Below are 19,533 nucleotides of genomic sequence, written 5' to 3' on the forward strand. Positions count from 1 at the left end.
AGCCGGTAAGCCAGGGAGCTCCAACCGGAAAGTTGGAAACAACCCCCACAACTGTGAAATTTCCTTAGAAACACACACACACACACACACACACAAACATACATACACACATACACACACACACACACACATACACACACATGCATGCACACACACACAAACACGCACGCACGCACACACACAGACACACACAGACACACACACACACAGAAACACGCACGCACGCACACACACAGACACACACAGACACACACAGAGACACACACACACAGACACACATACACATACACACGCACGCACACACACACAAACACACACACACACACATACACATACGCACACATACGCACGTGTGCGCACACACACACAAACACGCCCACACACATACACATACACACATACACACACGCGCACACACACACACACAATGGGGGCAGGGAAAGAATGCAAGAGGTGAACACTTTCTTAACATAAAAATGAGCTAACTTCAGATCAGAGAAATGGAGGCCTCATGTTTCCAGAACTCTCTGCAAAAATGTCAAATCTCTGATCAATAACTTTCAAATGCCACAATCGGTGCGTTCAAGTAATTCTTTGAAGTCCTAGTAAATAAATATATTGACAAACAGATTAATGGCCCATCACTTCTCCAATGTTGTCATTACTTCCAAACAGTTAGATCCAAAATAAGGTGGTCTGCGCCGGGAAGGTGCTGGTAGAACTATTGTTTCCACGAAGAACCTTGCAGGTGTCTCACATCACGCGTGTGCAGGTATATTCATAGGATGAGTTCTGAGAAGAAGAATTAATCAAAAGGTGTGTGCAGATTAATTTTGGATAGATTTTGCCAAATTATCAATTTTACTCCCTAGAGCAGGGTTCCCCAACCTCTCGGCCACGGACTGGTACTGGTCTGTGGCCTGTCAGGAACCGGGCCACACAGCAGCAGGCTAGCAAGCGTTACTGCCTGAACTCTGTCTCCCGTCAGATCAGCGGCAGCGTTAGAGACTCATAGGAGCCCAAACCCTATTGTGAACTGTGCATGTGAGGGATCTAGGTTGTATTCCCCTTATGACGTGGAACAGTTTCATACTGAAACCATCCCTGCCCTCCACCCTCCATGGAAAACTTGCCTTTCAGGAAACTGGTCTCTGGTGCCAAAAAGATTGGGGACCACTGCCCTAGAGTGACAATTGAGATCGTGTTCCCTTAGCTACCTTAGACTCCAAAAGTCTGGTCTTTGGATCCTTTCGGCTTGAAAGGTGAGATGTGGACGTGGCAATCGCTTAGTTTTGGGGGAAAACAATCCAGCTTCAACGGGTCTCAAACAAAACTCCGTTGGGCCAGTTCCTGCCCCGGGCCCATTGGTGTAGACAGTGGTTACCTGCCTACAACGCAAAACAGAGAGCTCTTCTGGCATCCTTTCCACTGAGATAGCTGATAACAAGGGGTAGATGTCGTAGCCTGAGGCACCAGTTCCATTGTATTTACAATTTTTGCAAATTGAGTAAGTCATGCCAGCGGTTTCTCAGGACACATCTGCCAGTTGCTTACATTTTTCACAGGCCCAGAACATGTGGGTAAGGTAAAGACGCAAACACACAAAACCCAGAAAAAAGCACAGCATCCCAGCTGACAAGAAGCCTTTTGAATTCTCATCAAAACATGAGCGTTTGATGCCCCTAGAATGCGTGGCCGTGGGAGCAGCAGCCTCAAACCAGGCAGGAGCGGAGGACTTTCAAAGCAGCGCCCAGGGGAAATGGGACGCTTTCCGGTGCAAACTGCCTTGTTTTGGATCTAATTGTTTGGAAGTAATGACAATATCGGAGAAGTGATTAGCAATTAATCTGTTTGTCAATATATTTATTTACTAAGTCTTCAAAGAATTATTATTTGAACACACGGATTGTGGCATTTGAAAGTTATTGATCAGAGATTTGACATTTTTGCAGAGAATTCTGGAAACATGAGGCCTCCATTTTTCTGATCTGAAGTTGGCTCATTTTTACGTTAAGAAGGTGTTCACCTCTTGCATTCTTTCCCTGCCCCCCTGTGTGTGTGTGTGTGTGTGCGCGTGTGCGTGTGTGTCTGTGTGAGTGTGTGTGTGTATGTGTGTGTCTTTTAAGAACTTTCTGTTTTGTTGTTGTTGTTTTTGTTGTCTCCAACCTTTCAGGTGGAGCTCTCTGGCTTACTAGCTTCTAGTGGGAGTTCCTCTTCTTTCTGTGCAGGTCATAGGACCACATGGGATGCTGTGGATTTTCTCCTGGGCCTCATGGAATGAGTTGTGGCTCTACAATCGTATCAGATGGAGCAGTTTGACCCAGGAGCTCGGACTTTGTGAGGACCGAGTTTCTTTGACTTCCTGGTTTGCTTTTCATGGTGTTGAGCCCACTCCAGGGCCCTGCAGCTCTGAGCTCCCCACACAGCACAGTGACATTTGGGGGTTTCAGGCCTCCAACCTCCTACCACGCTGTTCACGGGGAGAGGAGGACACTCCAGGGAGCCTCTGCACAAACCCGGTGTCTCTCTCTCTCCCCTAGTGACCTTCCCTAGGTCACATGCCCAGTTATGACCAAATCAAGGTTCTCCACAAAGGGAGAGAAGAGGGTAGACATTGGGGAGGCGACCAACAAATGCCTGATAAGAAGAAAAGAACTCTGAGGAGCTCAGCACTTGGCCTGTCCCCGTGCCTTTGAGCTTGAGAAGAGTCATTGTGTGATCTGATGATTGCTTTTGAAGAGGAGAATTACTCTCTTCTGAAGTCACTGGTCTCATGCTAGACAAGCCCTGTCAGTATTCCAGACTTGGTTGAAAAAGCCACTTGCCCTCCTTGCTGACCTGTTTCCAATGAAGACGATATGAGCTCAAAATGGAGCATATGAGCTCTGACATTCTGTTGTCCTGGCAACCTGTATGATAAACATCGGCTTAATGCTATTTGATGGGGGAGGTGGGAATTAGGAACTGGGAGGGCGTTGAACAAAGCTGAAGATTTGGTGCCCTCACCTCAGCTCCAGACTCTACAGGAAATGTTTGGTGCAGCGTCCAGAATGGACACCACTGTGGTCTGCACTGGGGGAGGTTGGAAGGGAATGACCTGGTACAACCAGGAGAGGGATGGGACCAGACCCAAGGGGAGGGTTCGCTATGTCCTATTCAGATTCTCCCTTTGAAGCAAACTTCTTGAAAGAGTTGCCTGTTCTCTATGTACCCCTTCCTCTTGTCCTGCTCACTCATCGTGCTTCTTGCCACCCTGTTGCCATGGAAGCTGTCCACTGAGGCCGCCAAGGCTGTTGCCACATGCAGGGGCCACTTCTCCAGGCTTGGCTTTTTTGCGTCTCAGCGGCACTGATGAGAGTGATGTCTCCCTCCTTCTCATGTTCCCAGGGTCTCCCTGCCTTCTCCAACACAAGCACCTGCTCTCCCTTCCCTCTTTCTCCCTGGATGCCCCCTGAGCCTTCTCTGCAGGCTTGCCCCCTGCCAGACCCTTCCACCAAAACCTCTCTCCACCAAAACCTCTCTCCACCAAAACCTCTCTCCACCAAAACCTCTCTCCACCAAAGCCTCTCTCCACCAAGGCTCTCTTTCCCTCCTCTCTTTCCCACTCTGCACGTTTCTCTTTGGGCCACTTTTCCCAATGGCTTCTGTCACCACTTGTCTTCAGCTGACACCCAAATCTCCCTCTAGCTCACAGGTCTCTCCTGAGCTCCAGCATCAGCATCTAACTCATTTCTACATGGGGGCCCACAAATATCAAAAAACTAAATACGTCCCAAGCAGAGCTCATCACCTTCTCCCAAATACCGACCTCCCTTGTCCCAGTGATGGGTCCACCCTTGTGCTCAAGACTAAGCTCGAAAGGCCTCTTCGTCTTTTCTTGCCTCTCAGCACCCTCTCCCCTCCCACCATAGCTAATCGATGTCCAAGTCCTACCACTGTCTCTTCATTTCCTTTCCATCCTGGTGGCCCTTTCTGCAGTAGAGGCTGTGGTGAGTTTGAGGATTTCAGGCCCGATCAGGAACAGTGAGCTTTACTTGGGCAGCACGTTGACAGGTTCCATGCGGGGGACGTCTCCTACAGCAGGAGACCTTCCAGAGACTGTGGCCATCACCTGGGCCACCAGCCAACCAGGAAGGGAAGAAGGAACTCCTGGGGAAAAGGAGAGCTAGAGAGGGCGCTTAAGTGTCCAGGTCACACAGCAGGACCATGGGTTGCCTCTGGGCCAGGGGGCTCCAAGGGGCAGCAGCTGTCTAGAGTCTTCTATAGTCCACGGTTTTTGAAAAAATCTGTGGTTGGTCGATGCTGGGTGCAGTTTCTCAGGATATATAAAGCAGGTGGGCTCTACATAGCTAAAAATCGGCTTATTTGGGCTACATTTAAAACAATGGGTTGTGTAAAATTTGGATTTTGGCCCCGGGGGTCTTGGAGAATGGATGGCCCTAACCCACTCTGAAGAAGTAAACGGGCCAGTCTACAAGGACTGTCTTTGGCCCGTTTGTAAAACAAAGTCACCCTCCCCTCAGGGATGGGCCATCACGTTCATTTTCCTGTCTTGGCCTTTCCTGCTTTTAGTCCATTCTCCATAATAGCAGAGTGATGTCTTAACCGTATTATATCAAATGGTGCTGTGAACCTGGGACCTCAGTCACTCTGGTGGCTTCCCGTTACCCCAGGATAAAGTCCAAACACAATGCAGTGACCTCCGCCAGCCCTGAAGGACGTGCCCTTTCCTCCCGTTCCAGTCCAGCATGGTGCCCTCACCCCTGCCCAGCCACCAGACCCTCGCAGCTACAGCAGGGTTCTGCGTTCTCCTGCGCATGCTGTTTTCTCTGCTGGGAGCCTTCTTCCCCGCCTGGGGCCTGGCTATTCCAGGTGTCCTTTGGCTACTGTGTTTGTCTCCTGGGGCATCGATCATACATTTATTCTCCTTTGAAGGGAAGATGTCCAAAATCAAGGTGTTGGCAGAGCCATACTTGCTCTGAAGGCTCTAGGGGAGGGAGGATCCTTCCTGCCTCTTCCAGCTTCTGGTGGCTCCAGGCATTCCTTGGCTGTGGCCTCATCACTCCATTTTCACATGACCTTCCCTGTCTCTATTCTGTCATCTGCTTCTAAGGACACCAGTCATTGGATTTAAAGTCTGCTCTTATCCAATATGACCTGCTTATGTTATCAAAGACCCTATTTCCAAGTAAGGTTCCAGGTGGATGTGTTTTGGGGGCACCATTCAATGAACTACAGGTCCTGTCTTTTCTGGCTTCATCAAGACTGCACTGGGGCCTCTCCTCAGTACCTTTGCCCTCATGACTCTTGCTTTTCTTTACTGGAATAGCTTGTTCATTCTTCTACTCTAAACTAGTCTAAAATCTGTGAGGACAGTGTTGCTTTGCTGTATTCTCCCTGCAACTTCAGTGCTGGGCACAGGACTGGCTCTTAATGGGTACTGAGTGAACACTGTTATGGACTTAATGTTCACATTCTACCCCACCCCCAAACGTATTTGCTGAACCCCTAATCTCCAGTGTGATGGTATCAGGAGGTGGAGCCCTCGAGGGGTAATTAGATTTAGGTGAGGTTGCGAGGGTGGTTCCCATGAGTGCTTTTATAAATAGAGGAAGAAGCACCAGTGCTTCCTCCCTCATGCGAGGATGCGGCAAGAACGCGTGTCCATAAGGAAGAAGGCATGCCCCGGACATTAAATCTGCTGGCACCTTGATCTTGGTGTTCCAGCCTCTAGAACTGTGGGAAATGAATGTCTGTTGTTGAAACCTCCCAGCCTATGATGGATTTGTTATAGCTGTCCAATGCGAGTTAGACACATGAGTGTGCCTGATCCATCCCATTGAATGCAACAGAACCCCAGGAAGCAGATGGTATTCCTGTCTTGCTAAGTGGGGCTGAGTCACTCACCAGGCAACCCAGCCAGGCAAGAGGCAGGCTGACCTTCTAGCCCAAGCCTCCTTCTCTAGAACCCCAGCTCCCTCCACCCTTGGGTCTGGGATCCTATGAGGGACTGACTTGAGGAGGATGTTAAGGTCTGAGTGGCTTTTGGCTGGAATGAGATGGGACAATGGGCTGGTTACTTCCCTGGGACGATTCCCTAACAGATGTCTCAGAGCTGACGTGGCTTTGTCCTCAAGCCACTCATTGTCACCGACACAGGCTGTATTCATCTCTCTTGAGATTGGCCTTTTAAAGCGTTCCCCCAGCCCCAGCCCCTCGACACTCAGGTGGTCAATGAAAGGGGACAACAGGAGCAGCTTTCAAGCCCGGGACTAGAGATTTTCCCCGTGGAGTGAATACCTCTGAACACAAAGGGAAGAAAAGCCCTTTCATAAAACTACCTGATCTTCACTGGAAGGAATGCGGCAGATACAGGCACAAATCAGTTCTCCACTTTGTGATTTCTCAGGGTGAGGGAAGTGCACAAAGGGAAGGGGAGAGAGGGTTTCAATGCAGTGGCCCTGCTGGCAGCCTGTGGTCATTGTTCTGCGGCCGTCCCTGTGGTCCGATGATCTGTGTCATACTGGACTGATGGAAAACCCAGGTGTTTCTCCGGGTCATGGGATGCGTGTGGTGTGGGTGCGTCCCCGCTTCCAAATGGAATTTCATGTTCTTCCGGAGCACAGAGAACCCACACGGTGCTGGCTGCCTGCCGCCTGTTGTGTCCTCTGTCTAGGCTGGTGGTTTGGGAGCAGTGACTCCCTTTCTCCCCTTAGCCTATTCTGGTTTGGGTTTCTGTGATTTGCAAAGAATCTGGTCCTAGAGAGTAGTCGCGCTTTAAGGGGTTTCTGTTGGAAAGCAGCAGTGCGCCTTGGTGAAAGTCCCCAGATTGCCCTAAACCACCCCAAATCGGGGTTTCATCTCTGGAAGAGGGGATGGATGCACCACCGGCTCCTCGTGCAGCGCTGGCGGCGGCGGCCACTGGGTGGCGGTGTTGCCTGCGAGGCCCGAGGTCCGCGGAGGAAGGAGCGGGACTGGGAGCGGGGCGGGAACAGCGCCGGGGAGAGGCTGGCCCGGGTGGGCTCAGTCGGGGCTCCCGGGTCGGCCCCCTCCGCGGTCCGCGGTGCTGTCCCAGGAGTCCGCTCCGTCCTCCGCTGACTCTGAGCGACACAGGATAAGCTCTGAATTGCATTCCAGGAAAAGGGGACTGAGGCTTTGTGTTTTTCCTCCGCACCAAGATTCCCAAGGCTGCTGTTAAGGGTTTTTACCCAGGGTGGGGTCCACGGCGTAGCCCTGGGGTCTGTGTGAAGGGGAGGTGCTGTTTCTTTCCCGAGTTCTCCGTGGCTTTTAGTCCACGGGTTTCGAGGTCGCGCTATCGGTTAAAAGCAGCACCTGAGCCCTTCTTTGCTCCGGGTGAAATCTGGAACCAGCTCACATGTGGCTCACCAGGAAGGAGCTGAGTCTGTCCCCAAGCAGAGGAAGAGGAGCAGGAACCACACAGATGCCAGGACCCGGCAGAGCAGGGGGTAAAGCCCACACTCTGGGGCCCGCTCTTGGCTGCACCCCTTACTGGCTGTGTGACCCTAGGCAAGTTTCTCAACATCTCTGTGCCTTCATTTTTGAATCTATAAAATGGCTATAATATTATAACTTGTTTGATACATTTAGAAATGCGGTCTTGCTCTGTCGCCCAGGCTGGAGTGTAGTGGTGTGATCTCGGCTCACTACAGCCTCGATCTCCCGGGCTCAAACGATCCTCCCACCTTAGCCTCCCAAGTAGCTAGAGCTACAGACACTTGCTGTCATGCCTGGTTATTTTTTTTAACATTTTCTTTGTAGAGATGAGGTCTCACTTGTTGCCCAGGCTTCTCTTTAACTCCTGACCTCAAGCCATCCCAAAGTGCTGGGATTATAGATGTGCCCCACTGAGCCCTGCCCAAATCTATTTAGATAGTAATTATATAATAATATTAATAATATAACCATATCAGATGGTTATATTATGAAAAGAATACTCTAGCTCATAGGATTGTGTAAAGAATAAAAGTCTAAAGAGCTAATACATGTTAATACATTTAAAACATGTTAATACATGTATCAGGACATGTTACTTAGCATGTTTATACATGTTAATGCAATTAGAACAGTGACTGGCACTCAGTAGGTATGTGACAAATTCCTAGCAATGGCTATTATTGTTATTATTATTTTTATGCATTGGATGCTACTGATAAGCTTGTGATAATTGCCAGCCAATTATTCATCTCTTCTTCCTCTGAGATCTGGCAACTGTTATATCAGGCAAGTGAACAATTAATAATATAACCATTTTTACTTTCTTTCATTGTTCATCAATTTTTTTTCCCACAGACTTTTGTCTTCTTTTCTCAATTAAGCACAACTCTTCAGAAGCAGGCTGTGCCCTCCACCCACTGCGTTTCTTCATAGCTCTTCACTTCCTGCGTCACAGGGACCCTTATGTGATCTGAGAAATTAATTCAGAGAGTAGGCTTTTTTTTTTTTTAAGACTGTAGAATGCTTTGGTAGGTGAAAAGGGGTTTCCAAGCACTTGGAGATTCAACAGGATTGTAAAAGGGATGTTGAAGGCGTCTGAAGTCATGCTGTTTAAACACTTAACCCTTAAAAACTTGTCTTACAGATTCACTAAAGCAAGTTCTCTTTGGAACAGCCACTAAGACTGGATAATATTAATTTTTCCTTTCTCTAGTTACTTTGTGTGTGGGAAAATAATGAACTGCCTTAAAAAACAAAAAACAAAAAACAAAACCAAAGAGAACAAAAGATATTCTGCGAGCGATTTCGGATTCTCCAAACTAGCCAGGAAAAATGATGTTTTATTGTTTATAACGTGCATTCGTTTCCTGTGGCTGTTGTAATAAGTTACCACAAACTTGGTGGCTTAAAACAACAGACACTGATTCTCACACATTCTGGAGGCGAATCAAGGTGTTGCCCTGTTGTTTCCTCTGAAGACTGTGGGAGGCGCTGTCCCAGGCTGCTCTTTCAGCTTTTGGTGTTGCCAGTGATCTTTGGCGTTCCTTGGCTTGTAGACACATGCACCCAGTCTCTTCTCCTGTCTTCATGTGGCCTTCTCCTATGTCTCTGTGTGTCTCAAGTCTCCCTGTCCTTTCTCTTATAAGGACGCCTGTCACTGGTTTTAGGGTGGGTGTCGTTGGGCTTATGTCATCCGATGATCTCATCTTGAAATCCTTAATTGCCTTGGCAAAGGCTCTGTTTCCAAGTAAGGTGACATTTACAGGTGACCATGGGTTAGAACCTGGAAATATCTTTTTTGGGGGATATTACTCAACCCACTACATAAGGCAAATAGGATTAATTACATTCATGAAGAATAAATGTCTAAGTCTGAAGCTGTTGCACCTGGAATTGTGTCTCCCTCTCCCAGCTCTGCCCTCCTCAGTGTTGGGCTCATTTTCAGAAAGTGGACTGGAGGGCAGGCAGGGGATGTATGGGAGTGTAAGAGCTGGAGTGGGGCGACAGGGAATGGTGGGGACGATGGTGAGCTTTAGGATGCAGGTGCCAGCTAAAGAGAGCAGCAGTGACCCTGCTGATCCAGCTGATTACTGCTGGGTAGGAATGCATGCGCAGCCGAGTCAAAGCTTATTGTATTTTTAAAGAGAAGTCAGAAATCTGGATTTTTGTGCGACTAATTCAGTTTTTAGAAAATCACTGAGTAGGTAAATAAAAATATGTCCATGACCCCAGATACTGTCCCTGGAGCCTGCTTTTTTAACCTCTGGCCTAAGTGTTGGGAGAAAGTTGGGGATTGTGGCATGGTTATATTTCTGCTGGGTTAACTCACATGTCCTCAGGGCTGGCTACACAATTTGCAGTGCTCAGGGAAAAATGAAAATTCAGCCCCTTGTTCCAAAATGAGAGAAACAATGCCATGAAAGTATGAAAATATAAAGCCCCTTTCCTTCCTTCTGCGGCCCCTCTTTCAACTTTTCATGGTGTTTTTACTTGCTATTTAAGTCCATTCTGAAAAAGAAAAATTAAAATCTTAAATCATTACTATGGATTTTATCATTTATCTTTTTATTATGCTATATCAGTTTTAAATGCAAATATAAGAGCAATTAACACATATACAGAGTCGTCAGTTACACAATCCATATTTCATAGCTCGTGCGTCGTGGGTATATCATTGCTACCAGGACGGTGGAAACGCTGCACAGAACTACCTCAGCACTTTCTCATCTCACCTCTTGATACTCCTTCTACCAGACCTCTCCCTTCGCCTCCTGGTGGGTGAGGAAGGACTGAAAAGAGAGGAGCTAGGGGTTGTCTGATCTTTGCTGTTCCTTCTGTGTCATCCTTTTCAGCGTTTAAGTGGCTGACGAATACAGGAAGTAACAGGAGTAACCAAGGACCTGACAGGGTTCCTTGGTTTGTTGTGTTTTGTAGAACGTCTTTGCCTTTTTTCTGCCTTTGAAGCAAGTTCTGGTTTGAATGGGCAGCCTGGTTTCTCGGAGCTGTCAGTGCCCCTGTTTAGTTGTCATGGATGCAACACGCTTACCTATACTTGCTTTGAGTCTTGCTGAGCTCCACACATAATGGATCCACTGGGACCATGATGCTTATGGGGCACTGTGAATGCTATATGTAAATAGTGCAGCAAGGAGCAAACAGCAGACAAGCATATTGCACATTTCTCCTCTGCTTTTGTGCCACGCGCGACCGTCTCATTAGACTTCACTTACAAAGCACAAGTTCAAAGATGCAACTCTTAAGAATTTCAGAGGTGAAGAGCGTGGCAGCACACCATTAAGCAGAGCACGGTTCCTTCTGAGCGTGCGGCCCTGGAATGCACAGTTTGCGTGACATGAAGCCGGCCCTGAGTCTACTTCTGTTTTGTCCCTACCGGCTGAGATCACTTCTGCAGACTTGGGATCCTTAAATAAACAGATTAGCCCTTCAGCGAATATTGGTTTATTTTAGGCCCTGGGTTCAGAATCTCCAACTTGTGTTTTGAACACAGTATGTCAAATTGCAAAGGTAACACGTTTCTGCAGGGTAATTGCTCCAATGTCTGGTTTCTGACCTCAGGCATAGTCCTGACTTTTCTTTTTCAACACCTACAGTGTTGAGAGTAGTGCTGGCAGGAAGAAATCAGTACCGACTTGGTGTAAATTGTTTTATTTGAAAAATAGAGATTTTTGTATTGCTTCCTACCTAGAATTCCCTTGTTCTTTTTGTTGAAATGACCCCATGATGATTCTTTGGGGAACCACCCCCACCTCTCCTATTTCAGCTAAAGCTGATTCTCCTTCCGGGTTCCTGGGGAGGGGCACATGACCCTGGCTGAACCAATGAGAACAGGCATCCCCCTGGCCACAGTGATTTGTTTAGGGATGGGCAGATGCCCCACCACATGCCTCATCAGTGCAGTGAGAGGTACTGAGGGTTTGCCCCTGTAATTTTGAAAAATAGACTTCTACTAGTTCTCATTGGATTTTAGAAGGAGAATGCGAAGCTTGAAAATGCTGATCTCACTGTGACATGGAGAATAAAGTCAGCTTCGTAGAAGACAGAGCAGGATGATGGGTGAAAATGCATCTTAAAAAATTACTTTAAAATTTATTTTTGGCCAGGCGCGGTGGCTCAAGCCTGTAATCCCAGCACTTTGGGAGGCTGAGGTGAGCGGATCACTTGAGATCAGGAGTTCAAGACCAGCCTGGCTAACATGGCGAAACCCCGTCTCTACTAAAAATACAAACATTAGCCAGGTGTGGTGGCAGATGCCTGCAATCCAAGCTACTTGGGAGGCTGAGGAAGGAGAATCGCTTGAATCTGGGAGGGGGAGGTTGCAGTGAGCCGAGATCGCGCCACTGCACTCCAGCCTGGGCGACAGAGCAAGACTCCCCCTCAAAGGAAAAAAATTATTTTCAGTGCATTTCACTCTTTTCGGTATAGAGTGCTATAAGTTTTTGGCAAATGCCTAGAGTTGTGTAAGCATCAGCACAGTCAGGACACAGAAGAGCTCCATCAACCCCTCTTCCAATTCCCTTGATTAAAATTTTTATAGTCAAACTCTTTCCAGTCCCTTCTGTCTGGCAGTCACCGGTGTGTTCTTCATCCCTCTGGTTTGATTTGGTGTTATGTAAGTGCACTTGGACAGCATGTGGCTTTCTGAGGTAGCCTTCTTTCGCTCAGCATAATGTATTTGGGACTTCTCCATGATGCTGTGTGTCCATCATTTGCTCCTCTTTACTGCCGAGTAGTGTTCCACCCAACACAGGTACCAAGGCTTCTTTATCCATTCCCTCAAAGGACATTTGTGAAGATGCACAGCGGTGACATTGCTTCACTGCTGAATCCAGCCAGACCCGAAGCCAGCCTATCCCAGCTATAACTGACCTTCAATTCCAATTTTGTTTCGATTTGCATGGTTTGCATTCTTTCATTTCATTCTGGGATATGAAAGAATCATTTTCGATTTCAGTAATGAACAAGTGAAAGAAAAGCAAGTCTGAATTAGCGAGAAGTCCACAGAGGCACCACCTGTGACATTCCTATATATGCAGTTGCACAATAACAAGTCACACCACTGGGTTACCTCATGTGTCCCTGATGCACCTGGCAGCAGGTGACATACCGTTTGACACAGGGGGAAATTGAATCTCAGGAGGATGAAGTGACTTGCCTTGGTACATAAACTGAACTGATGGCAGACCCGGGGCTCCAGCCCAGGTGTCTCTGTGCCTCTTGTAAGCCTCAGCTGCTTCCCAATCAGACAGTGGCAGAACTGTCAAGATTACTCAGTGAATTTTCCTCTCTTATTTAAACAATCTCCAAGGTGTCCAATTTAGAATAAATATAAATGGAAATTACAACAAGGTCATCAAAATTTCCCACTGTTTAACAGCTGATGGTACCTATAGGAGGTCAAAATTACTGTCACTAAGCAATCTATGTAATCCATTTAATAACGCTCCCCCTGCATCTGGCATGGCATGGAAATCTCTCATGTTGGCTGAACAGCTCTTCACTTTTGTTTCTCTGAGTGTCTTTATCTCCTCCTTGCTCACAAAAACACAGTTTACATTGAAGAAGTGCTATGCAATTCGTTTTCACTTTTTAGTAGGGACGGGGCCACTGCTGTCCAAATCGTAAGCCTATACCACGTTGGTTTAGTTGGTTATCACTAGCTGCTATAATAAATAAGTTCCTAGGAGTGACTTAACACAGTAAAAGATTGCTTCTTGCTCACATCTTGTGTGGGTGTTCACATTTGGCAGGCAGCCTTCCTTGCGTGGAGATTCCAGGGCCTGGGCCCCTTCCAGCTCATGGCTTTGTCATGCCCTAGAGATTCAGTGTTTCCTGCTTTTCACTGGTGGAAGGTAAAAGCTACCTATTTTGGCTTTAATGTGATATGTGACTCTCCTGCTCCTATTTCAAGAACAAGTCTCGTGGCCATACGTGGATACAGGAGATACTGGGAAAGTCCCTGCCTGAGCAGCCGTATGCAATATAGTCGACGAGGAAGTTTTTGATTTTCCCCCCTTGACAGGTGGCCATCTCACCCACAGGCCCAATAATGTCTTATTGTCTAGAATGAGGGCATTCTCCCCTTACCCCTATACTCAGATTTCCAGTATTCTGTTCTATGCTATCTTCCCTTGTTTGGCTAGGTTTGGGCTCATACACACAAAGGCTTCTTATCCTCAATCATGCATGCAGATGGTGAAATTAAAATGGTACAGAATAACTTTGAAAGAAAGGCCATAGTCTTCCATTCCTCTATATCCTTGATTTCCTTCCCCAGAGTCTGCCACATCTAGCCATTTCTGGTTTTAGTTCTTCTGGTGATTACTTCTATAATTATTCATCTACCTTGACTTCTTGAGTTAATAAATGTAGACAGCAGTGCTCCCTCTATAAAAGATGAGGATTTAGCTAATTTACCTACCTTCTTCCCTTTTTCACATTTTGTTTTTACTTATTTGCATTAAAAGTATCAACTTTATTCCATTTATTCATTTATTCTTTCAACACACATTTATTTCCTACTTACTTTGGGCCAGGCACTCTGCCATGTACTTCTCTTTTCTTATCATTTAGGATTGTATTTGGCTGCAAGTAACAGAAACCCTGGCCACAGTGGCTTAGGCGAATAGGATTTGATCTTGTTTTTTCTTTGATCCCATGCTGTGACCAGCTCTCTGTCTTCTCGCATTGTGTCCTCAGCGTGTAACTTTGCTCCTCCTGGTTGCACAGTGGCTGCCCTATCTCCATCCCTCTCAGGGCGCAGCACCAACACCCACACTTGGATGCCTGACGTTTCTCTGAAGGGTTAACTCAATGTCCTTAGAGAGGAGTTGCCTTTTTGAAGAGCTACTGGGGAAAAGTATGAAGCATTCTGCTTTTTACTGAGGATGGGGGCACTGGAAGGAGGTCTGCCTGGAGGGGGTGTCCCATCTACAGAATCTAGTTACTCTCCTTTTTCCAGCTCCAATTTCACAGGTGTCCTCACTGTACGTGCCAGCAGGTAGCCCGGAGCCCCTCTGGGCTCCAGTGGGCAGAGTAACCTCTTGATCCTTGGCAGCACATGCAGAATGTTCTAGTCTAAGGTTTCCTCTGCTGTCCTGCCTGTCAACACACTTTTATCCATGTATTCTCTTTCTTAAATTTGTTGAAGTATTTTATTTGCAGATATCCTTCCTCCATTTCTCTTGATAATAGGTTTTTGCCTTTTTGTACTTTTATGCTTTTATTTCATTTGGGTTTCTGTGGAGATGGAGGGAATGAGTGTACTCAGTCTGCTACTTAAAATTAAATTCCATATCTTTCTTTTTGAAGGAAGAATGTCAATATTTCTCTTAGATTGAATAAGCAGCACATGTTCATTCTAGAAAACTTGAAAATACATAGAAAAATATGGCAGGAAGTTGAAAGGCATCCACACTCTCATTGTGCAGATCCTCACCTCCAGCTGACGGTCCATTTGAGTTTTGGCATGGGCAACTTGACCATGTGATTCTAAAGTTAACTTGGAAGATGGAAAGCAGGGAAGTCTAGCTAATAGGATTTTGATAAAGAACAGTAATCCCTCTGTATGAGTTTGCTAGGGCTGCCATAACAAAGTACCACATATTGGGCCACTTAAACAGCAGAAATTTATTTTCTTACATTTCTGGAGGCTGGAAGTCCAAGACCAAGGTGCCAGCAGGTTTGGTTTCTTCTGAGGCCTCTCTTGGCTTGTAGATGGCTGCCTGCCTCCTCTGCCACCACGTGGTCTTCCCTGTGTGTGTCCGTGTTCAAATTTCCTCTTCCTATGAGGATGCCAGTCCTATTGAATTGGGGGCTCTTGGCCCCATGTTGGCAAATAGAGCAAGGACAGGCATGAAAAGGGCTGCAAGCAAGACGAGTAACTAAATTCTGAAGATGAGACACCCACTCCAGGCAGACCTCCTTCCAATGCCCCCATCCTCAGTAAAAGGCAGAATGCTTGGTACTTCTCCCCAGTAGCTCTTCAAAAAGGCAACTCCTCTCTAAGGACAATTAACCCTCCAGAGAAATGTCAGGCATCCAAGTGTGGGTGTTGGTGCTGTGTCCTGAGAGGGATGGAGATACAGCAGCCACTGTGCAACCAGGAGGAGCAAAGTTACATGCTGAGGACACAATGCGAGAAGACAGAGGAGCTAGCTACAGTACGGGATAAAAATATTTGTCCCCCCTAGTGGCCTTATTTTAGCTGTATTGCCTCTTGAAAGACCCTGTCCCAAAATACAGTCACATCCTGAGGTGCCAGGGGTTAGCACTTGAACGTATGAATTTGGGAGGAGGTACAATTCAGCCCATAACACTCCTATATAATAAACTGTATTGTAAATCCACGTTAATTTCAGCTACAATGTATTGGTATGAGTGTAGTCACACAACAAAGAAGTTAAATAAATAGATCACAAGTAGACTTGAGCATGTATCAGGTCTTAACAAATAATCAGAAAGCATTAGAAATCATTGGCAGAGAGACTCATTATATAAACGCAGTTTGGAGAAAGTGGCTAGCTATTTGGGAAAGCAATTTCTAAGATCAAGGCTGAGGCACGTACCAGAAATGAATGAAAAGAGTAGGTGTAAGTGGGTGTTAGTGAATTGGAGAATAGTGAAAAATGTGTGTGCACCCTGACACAAAGCATTCAGATTCAATTAAAATAAACCCAAACTGCAAAGTCAAATAAAATCTTTCTACTGGCTGAATTCAGTGCATGCTCATTTTCAACTTTATCAGATTCTCACTTCACATTATACACCAGTAGAGATTTCAGGTAGCTTCAAGAATTAAGTGTAAAAATGTAGAGACGTACCCATCTGTGCATACCCATGCACAGAAACCAAGCAAAAGTGTAGGTAGTGTCTATTTGATCCTGGGATATGGAGGAGGACTTTCTCAGCATAACGCAGTGGTGGAAATTAGGAAATAAAAGGTTGGTATTCTTTGTGATGTTTCAAATTGTGCACATTTGCCTTCAACTGTTTCTCTAAAATATTTGTAGCCCCAGAACATAATCTCAAGTGCTCTGCCACTTGACTCCTTCTAAAAGCCTTCCCTAGTTTGGGAAGAAAGCACATGGAGGAGAGTGTACAACGTCGGGTTTTCTAGAATCACATTCTGGGTTTTCTTTTTCTATTAAGCTAGACTATCCAAAAGCTGTCAGTGGTCTTGGCACACACCGCGGGGCCCTCTGGAAAACTGCTTTTGCTTCATTGTCCATAGTTGTTATAGGCCCATCTTACATGGAGCCCACCATAGGAGGCATTCTCATAAGCTCACAGTGTAATGTGGGAATGATGTGGTACCCTGCAGGGGCCAGTTGGGAGCACTCACCAGAGGAACTTCTCTTAGAGCCAGGAAAAGCTTTGCTTCTTGCTTTCATTTTATGGACAGTGTCCAAATAGTGACCTAATCTTGTGCTTTGAGAGCTGTGGGCAATTCACAGCCACATTTGCAGTTTCCTTTAGTCACTGATTATACTCTTACAATGTAGATTTTGCTTGCTTGAACTTTCCTCTGGCAGCAGAACATAGTGGCTAATAGTGAGAACTCTGCCTGGAGCTGGACTGCCTGGGTCAAATTCCACTTCCACCACTTACTAGCTATATGATCTTAGGCAAGTCATGTAAATGCCCTGTGCCTCAGTTTTCTCATCTATGAGTGGGGGTAAAAGCTAAATCCTCATAGTCAAAAGATTATCAAAATTAAAATAGTTAATACCTATAAAATGCTTGGAATAATGTTTGATCTATTATAAGGATTAAGTAAACGATGACTTGATGATAATGATTTTAATACTTGCAAAATGCTTAGTACATATAAATGATGATGATGATGATAATGATGATTCTATTCTTATTTTCCCTTTGCCCTTATTTTAAAATATTTTTATCATTTTGTTGTTGTAATTTATAAAGTTGCCTCTAACCTTCTATGGACTTGCTGGCACATGATCCAAGACTTCCCCTCAAGGCTGGCTCTCCTTGCCCTGACTATTCATTTTTATGACTATATACAAAGTACCTATTGTGTACTCAGTAGTGTCCATGAACTTTTTTCTGCTGCTGTTTGTTTGAATCATTTAGTGAACATAGAAAAATACCGGGCCCCACTTGAGACCATCTAAAGACATTCTGAGGGGGCAGGGCCTAAGTATAATATATGTATTCACCATGCAGCCAGGGTTGAGAATCCTTGTCTCAGAGAATACAGAGTAGTTGATGATGTAGCATTTTGTGTAAAAGGAGCTTACTTTTGTGGGGAGATAAATTAGGGGTCCACTTCCCTGGAATCCCATGATCCCATATTTTCAGCTATCTCCCTTTACCTTCACTCAGATGTGTCCAAACTAAGTTGCTTCTTTTCCTCCCTCAGACCTGATGTTATGCCTGTATTCTCTATTTTGTTGGTAGTTCTGCAGACTGTAATATCTAGGTGTTTTTCATGAAACCTACAGCCATTCTGTAGACTCTGATAGAGACAAGCCACTCTGGATTCTGGCTTTTTATCTAAGATTCCCACTTTTTAGGTTTTTACCTTATACACCTCTTTAGGATCTTCATGTATCCTTCTGGACCAAGAAGGAATTATGGATCATCCTGAAATTCTGGGAATAAGAATTCTCCCTTCGTTCACCTTCTTTAATGTGAGGCTGTACAGGGATGGTTTGCAGTGCACATCATAGAGCCAGTTTTCCAGGATTCCTGTTCTGCCACCATCATTTACTGTGTAATTTAACTCCCCTCATCCCGTGCCTCAGTTTCCTCCTCTGTTAATGGGATGTGCCAGTTATTACATTATAGGCTTTTACGTTTTAAACTTGCTTTTCTATTCTCCGGTGTGTGATTCTGGGGGTGGGTCTCTGCACATCCACCCTTGTTCAGCTGTTCCTTTGTAGGCCCTGCCAATAAGGGAAGATAGAGGCGACTGCAAGGCTGGGGCTGGGGGCAGGCACCTACCTGTTTCTTCCTTTTGTTCTGTGTCTGATTCCTGTGTCTATGTCATGTCTCTCGCTGTCCACTTCCTGTCTCTCCCTGTCTGCTTCCTGTTTGCTCCTGCTGGCTTCCTACTTGCCTTTCATCTGCTTCCTCTCTGCTTCATATCTGCTTCCTGTTCCTGTGAGCCCCAGGTTGGCCAAGCAGGGCTGCCCAGCTTGAGGGTTGGGAAGAATCTTGGGACAAAAGGTAAGCGTCACTCCTGCCTGATGCCTCCTGCCTGATGACTGGCTGGCACTGGTGGCCTCATGCTTGCCTGTCTGTAGCGTCTCTTCTTCTTTCTCAGGCCATGATGTGTTTTATGTAGTTTAGAAAAGTGGAGATTCACCTGACTTCTTGCATCTTGCTTTTATACTGGTGGCTTTGGAATTCAGTAGTCAAGTATTTGCTACCTTTCATTTTTGGTTCTATAGTGAATGAATCGTGTTTCAAATGCTGAGGTGTGGAAGGGTCTGTTCTCCAGGGTACAATACAGGGGTACACCTGGGAGTAGAAGAAAACTGGGAATTTATAGTATCACCCCACCACAGCTGTTATTAATGAATGACCACCTTAATCCAAGAGCATTTGGCCCAAATTGTTGCATAGGCTGTTCCTCCTGAGGCTCTGGGATATGTAAGGTGGTTTATAGGTAGTAATGTTTTTCCATCTTTATTACTGTCTTAAAGGTGGGGATCACTGGCTGTTTTGCTAGCAGCTGGGTTGAGATGCTCTGGGTCAGGTGTACCTATTTTCCTGCTCTACCTGAGAATCCAGGCTGGTAACAGGTATCTGGGATGGGAGATACAATCACCTGTGACCATGGAGCAATGAAAACCTCACTGGGTGTACAGGGATTGTGTCCATGAACCTGGCCTTGTGAGCATTAAGCTTCAGCTCCTTCAGATGACCTCCAAATGGTTAACTCCTTGGCCTCATTGTAGAACTGCCAGGACAGGTAGGCCCTCAGGTAGTACGAGAAAGTGGAACGCCTTTGGAATTGGACAGAGCCGGTTTGAATTCTAACCATGTTCAAATTGCTTCTCTGTGCCTCAGTTTCATAATTTTTTAAAAAGG

General features: G+C 46.1%; 1 protein-coding gene across 1 annotated transcript in view; it reads left to right on the forward strand.

Annotated features, from left to right (window-relative positions):
- Positions 1-3,027: 3,027 nt before the first annotated feature.
- TMEM132B (transmembrane protein 132B) overlaps positions 3,028-19,533 on the forward strand; it is a 341,477-nt gene continuing 324,971 nt past the window's right edge. Inside the window, exon 1 of the mRNA XM_011988883.1 lies at positions 3,028-3,081. Coding sequence (XP_011844273.1) covers positions 3,030-3,081 — 52 coding nt within the window. The 5' untranslated portion in view covers positions 3,028-3,029. The remainder of the gene's footprint in view (positions 3,082-19,533) is intronic.

The sequence above is a fragment of the Mandrillus leucophaeus genome, unplaced genomic scaffold (assembly GCF_000951045.1).
Source record: "Mandrillus leucophaeus isolate KB7577 unplaced genomic scaffold, Mleu.le_1.0 Scaffold34, whole genome shotgun sequence".
In the NCBI taxonomy this organism is placed as follows: domain Eukaryota; kingdom Metazoa; phylum Chordata; class Mammalia; order Primates; family Cercopithecidae; genus Mandrillus; species Mandrillus leucophaeus.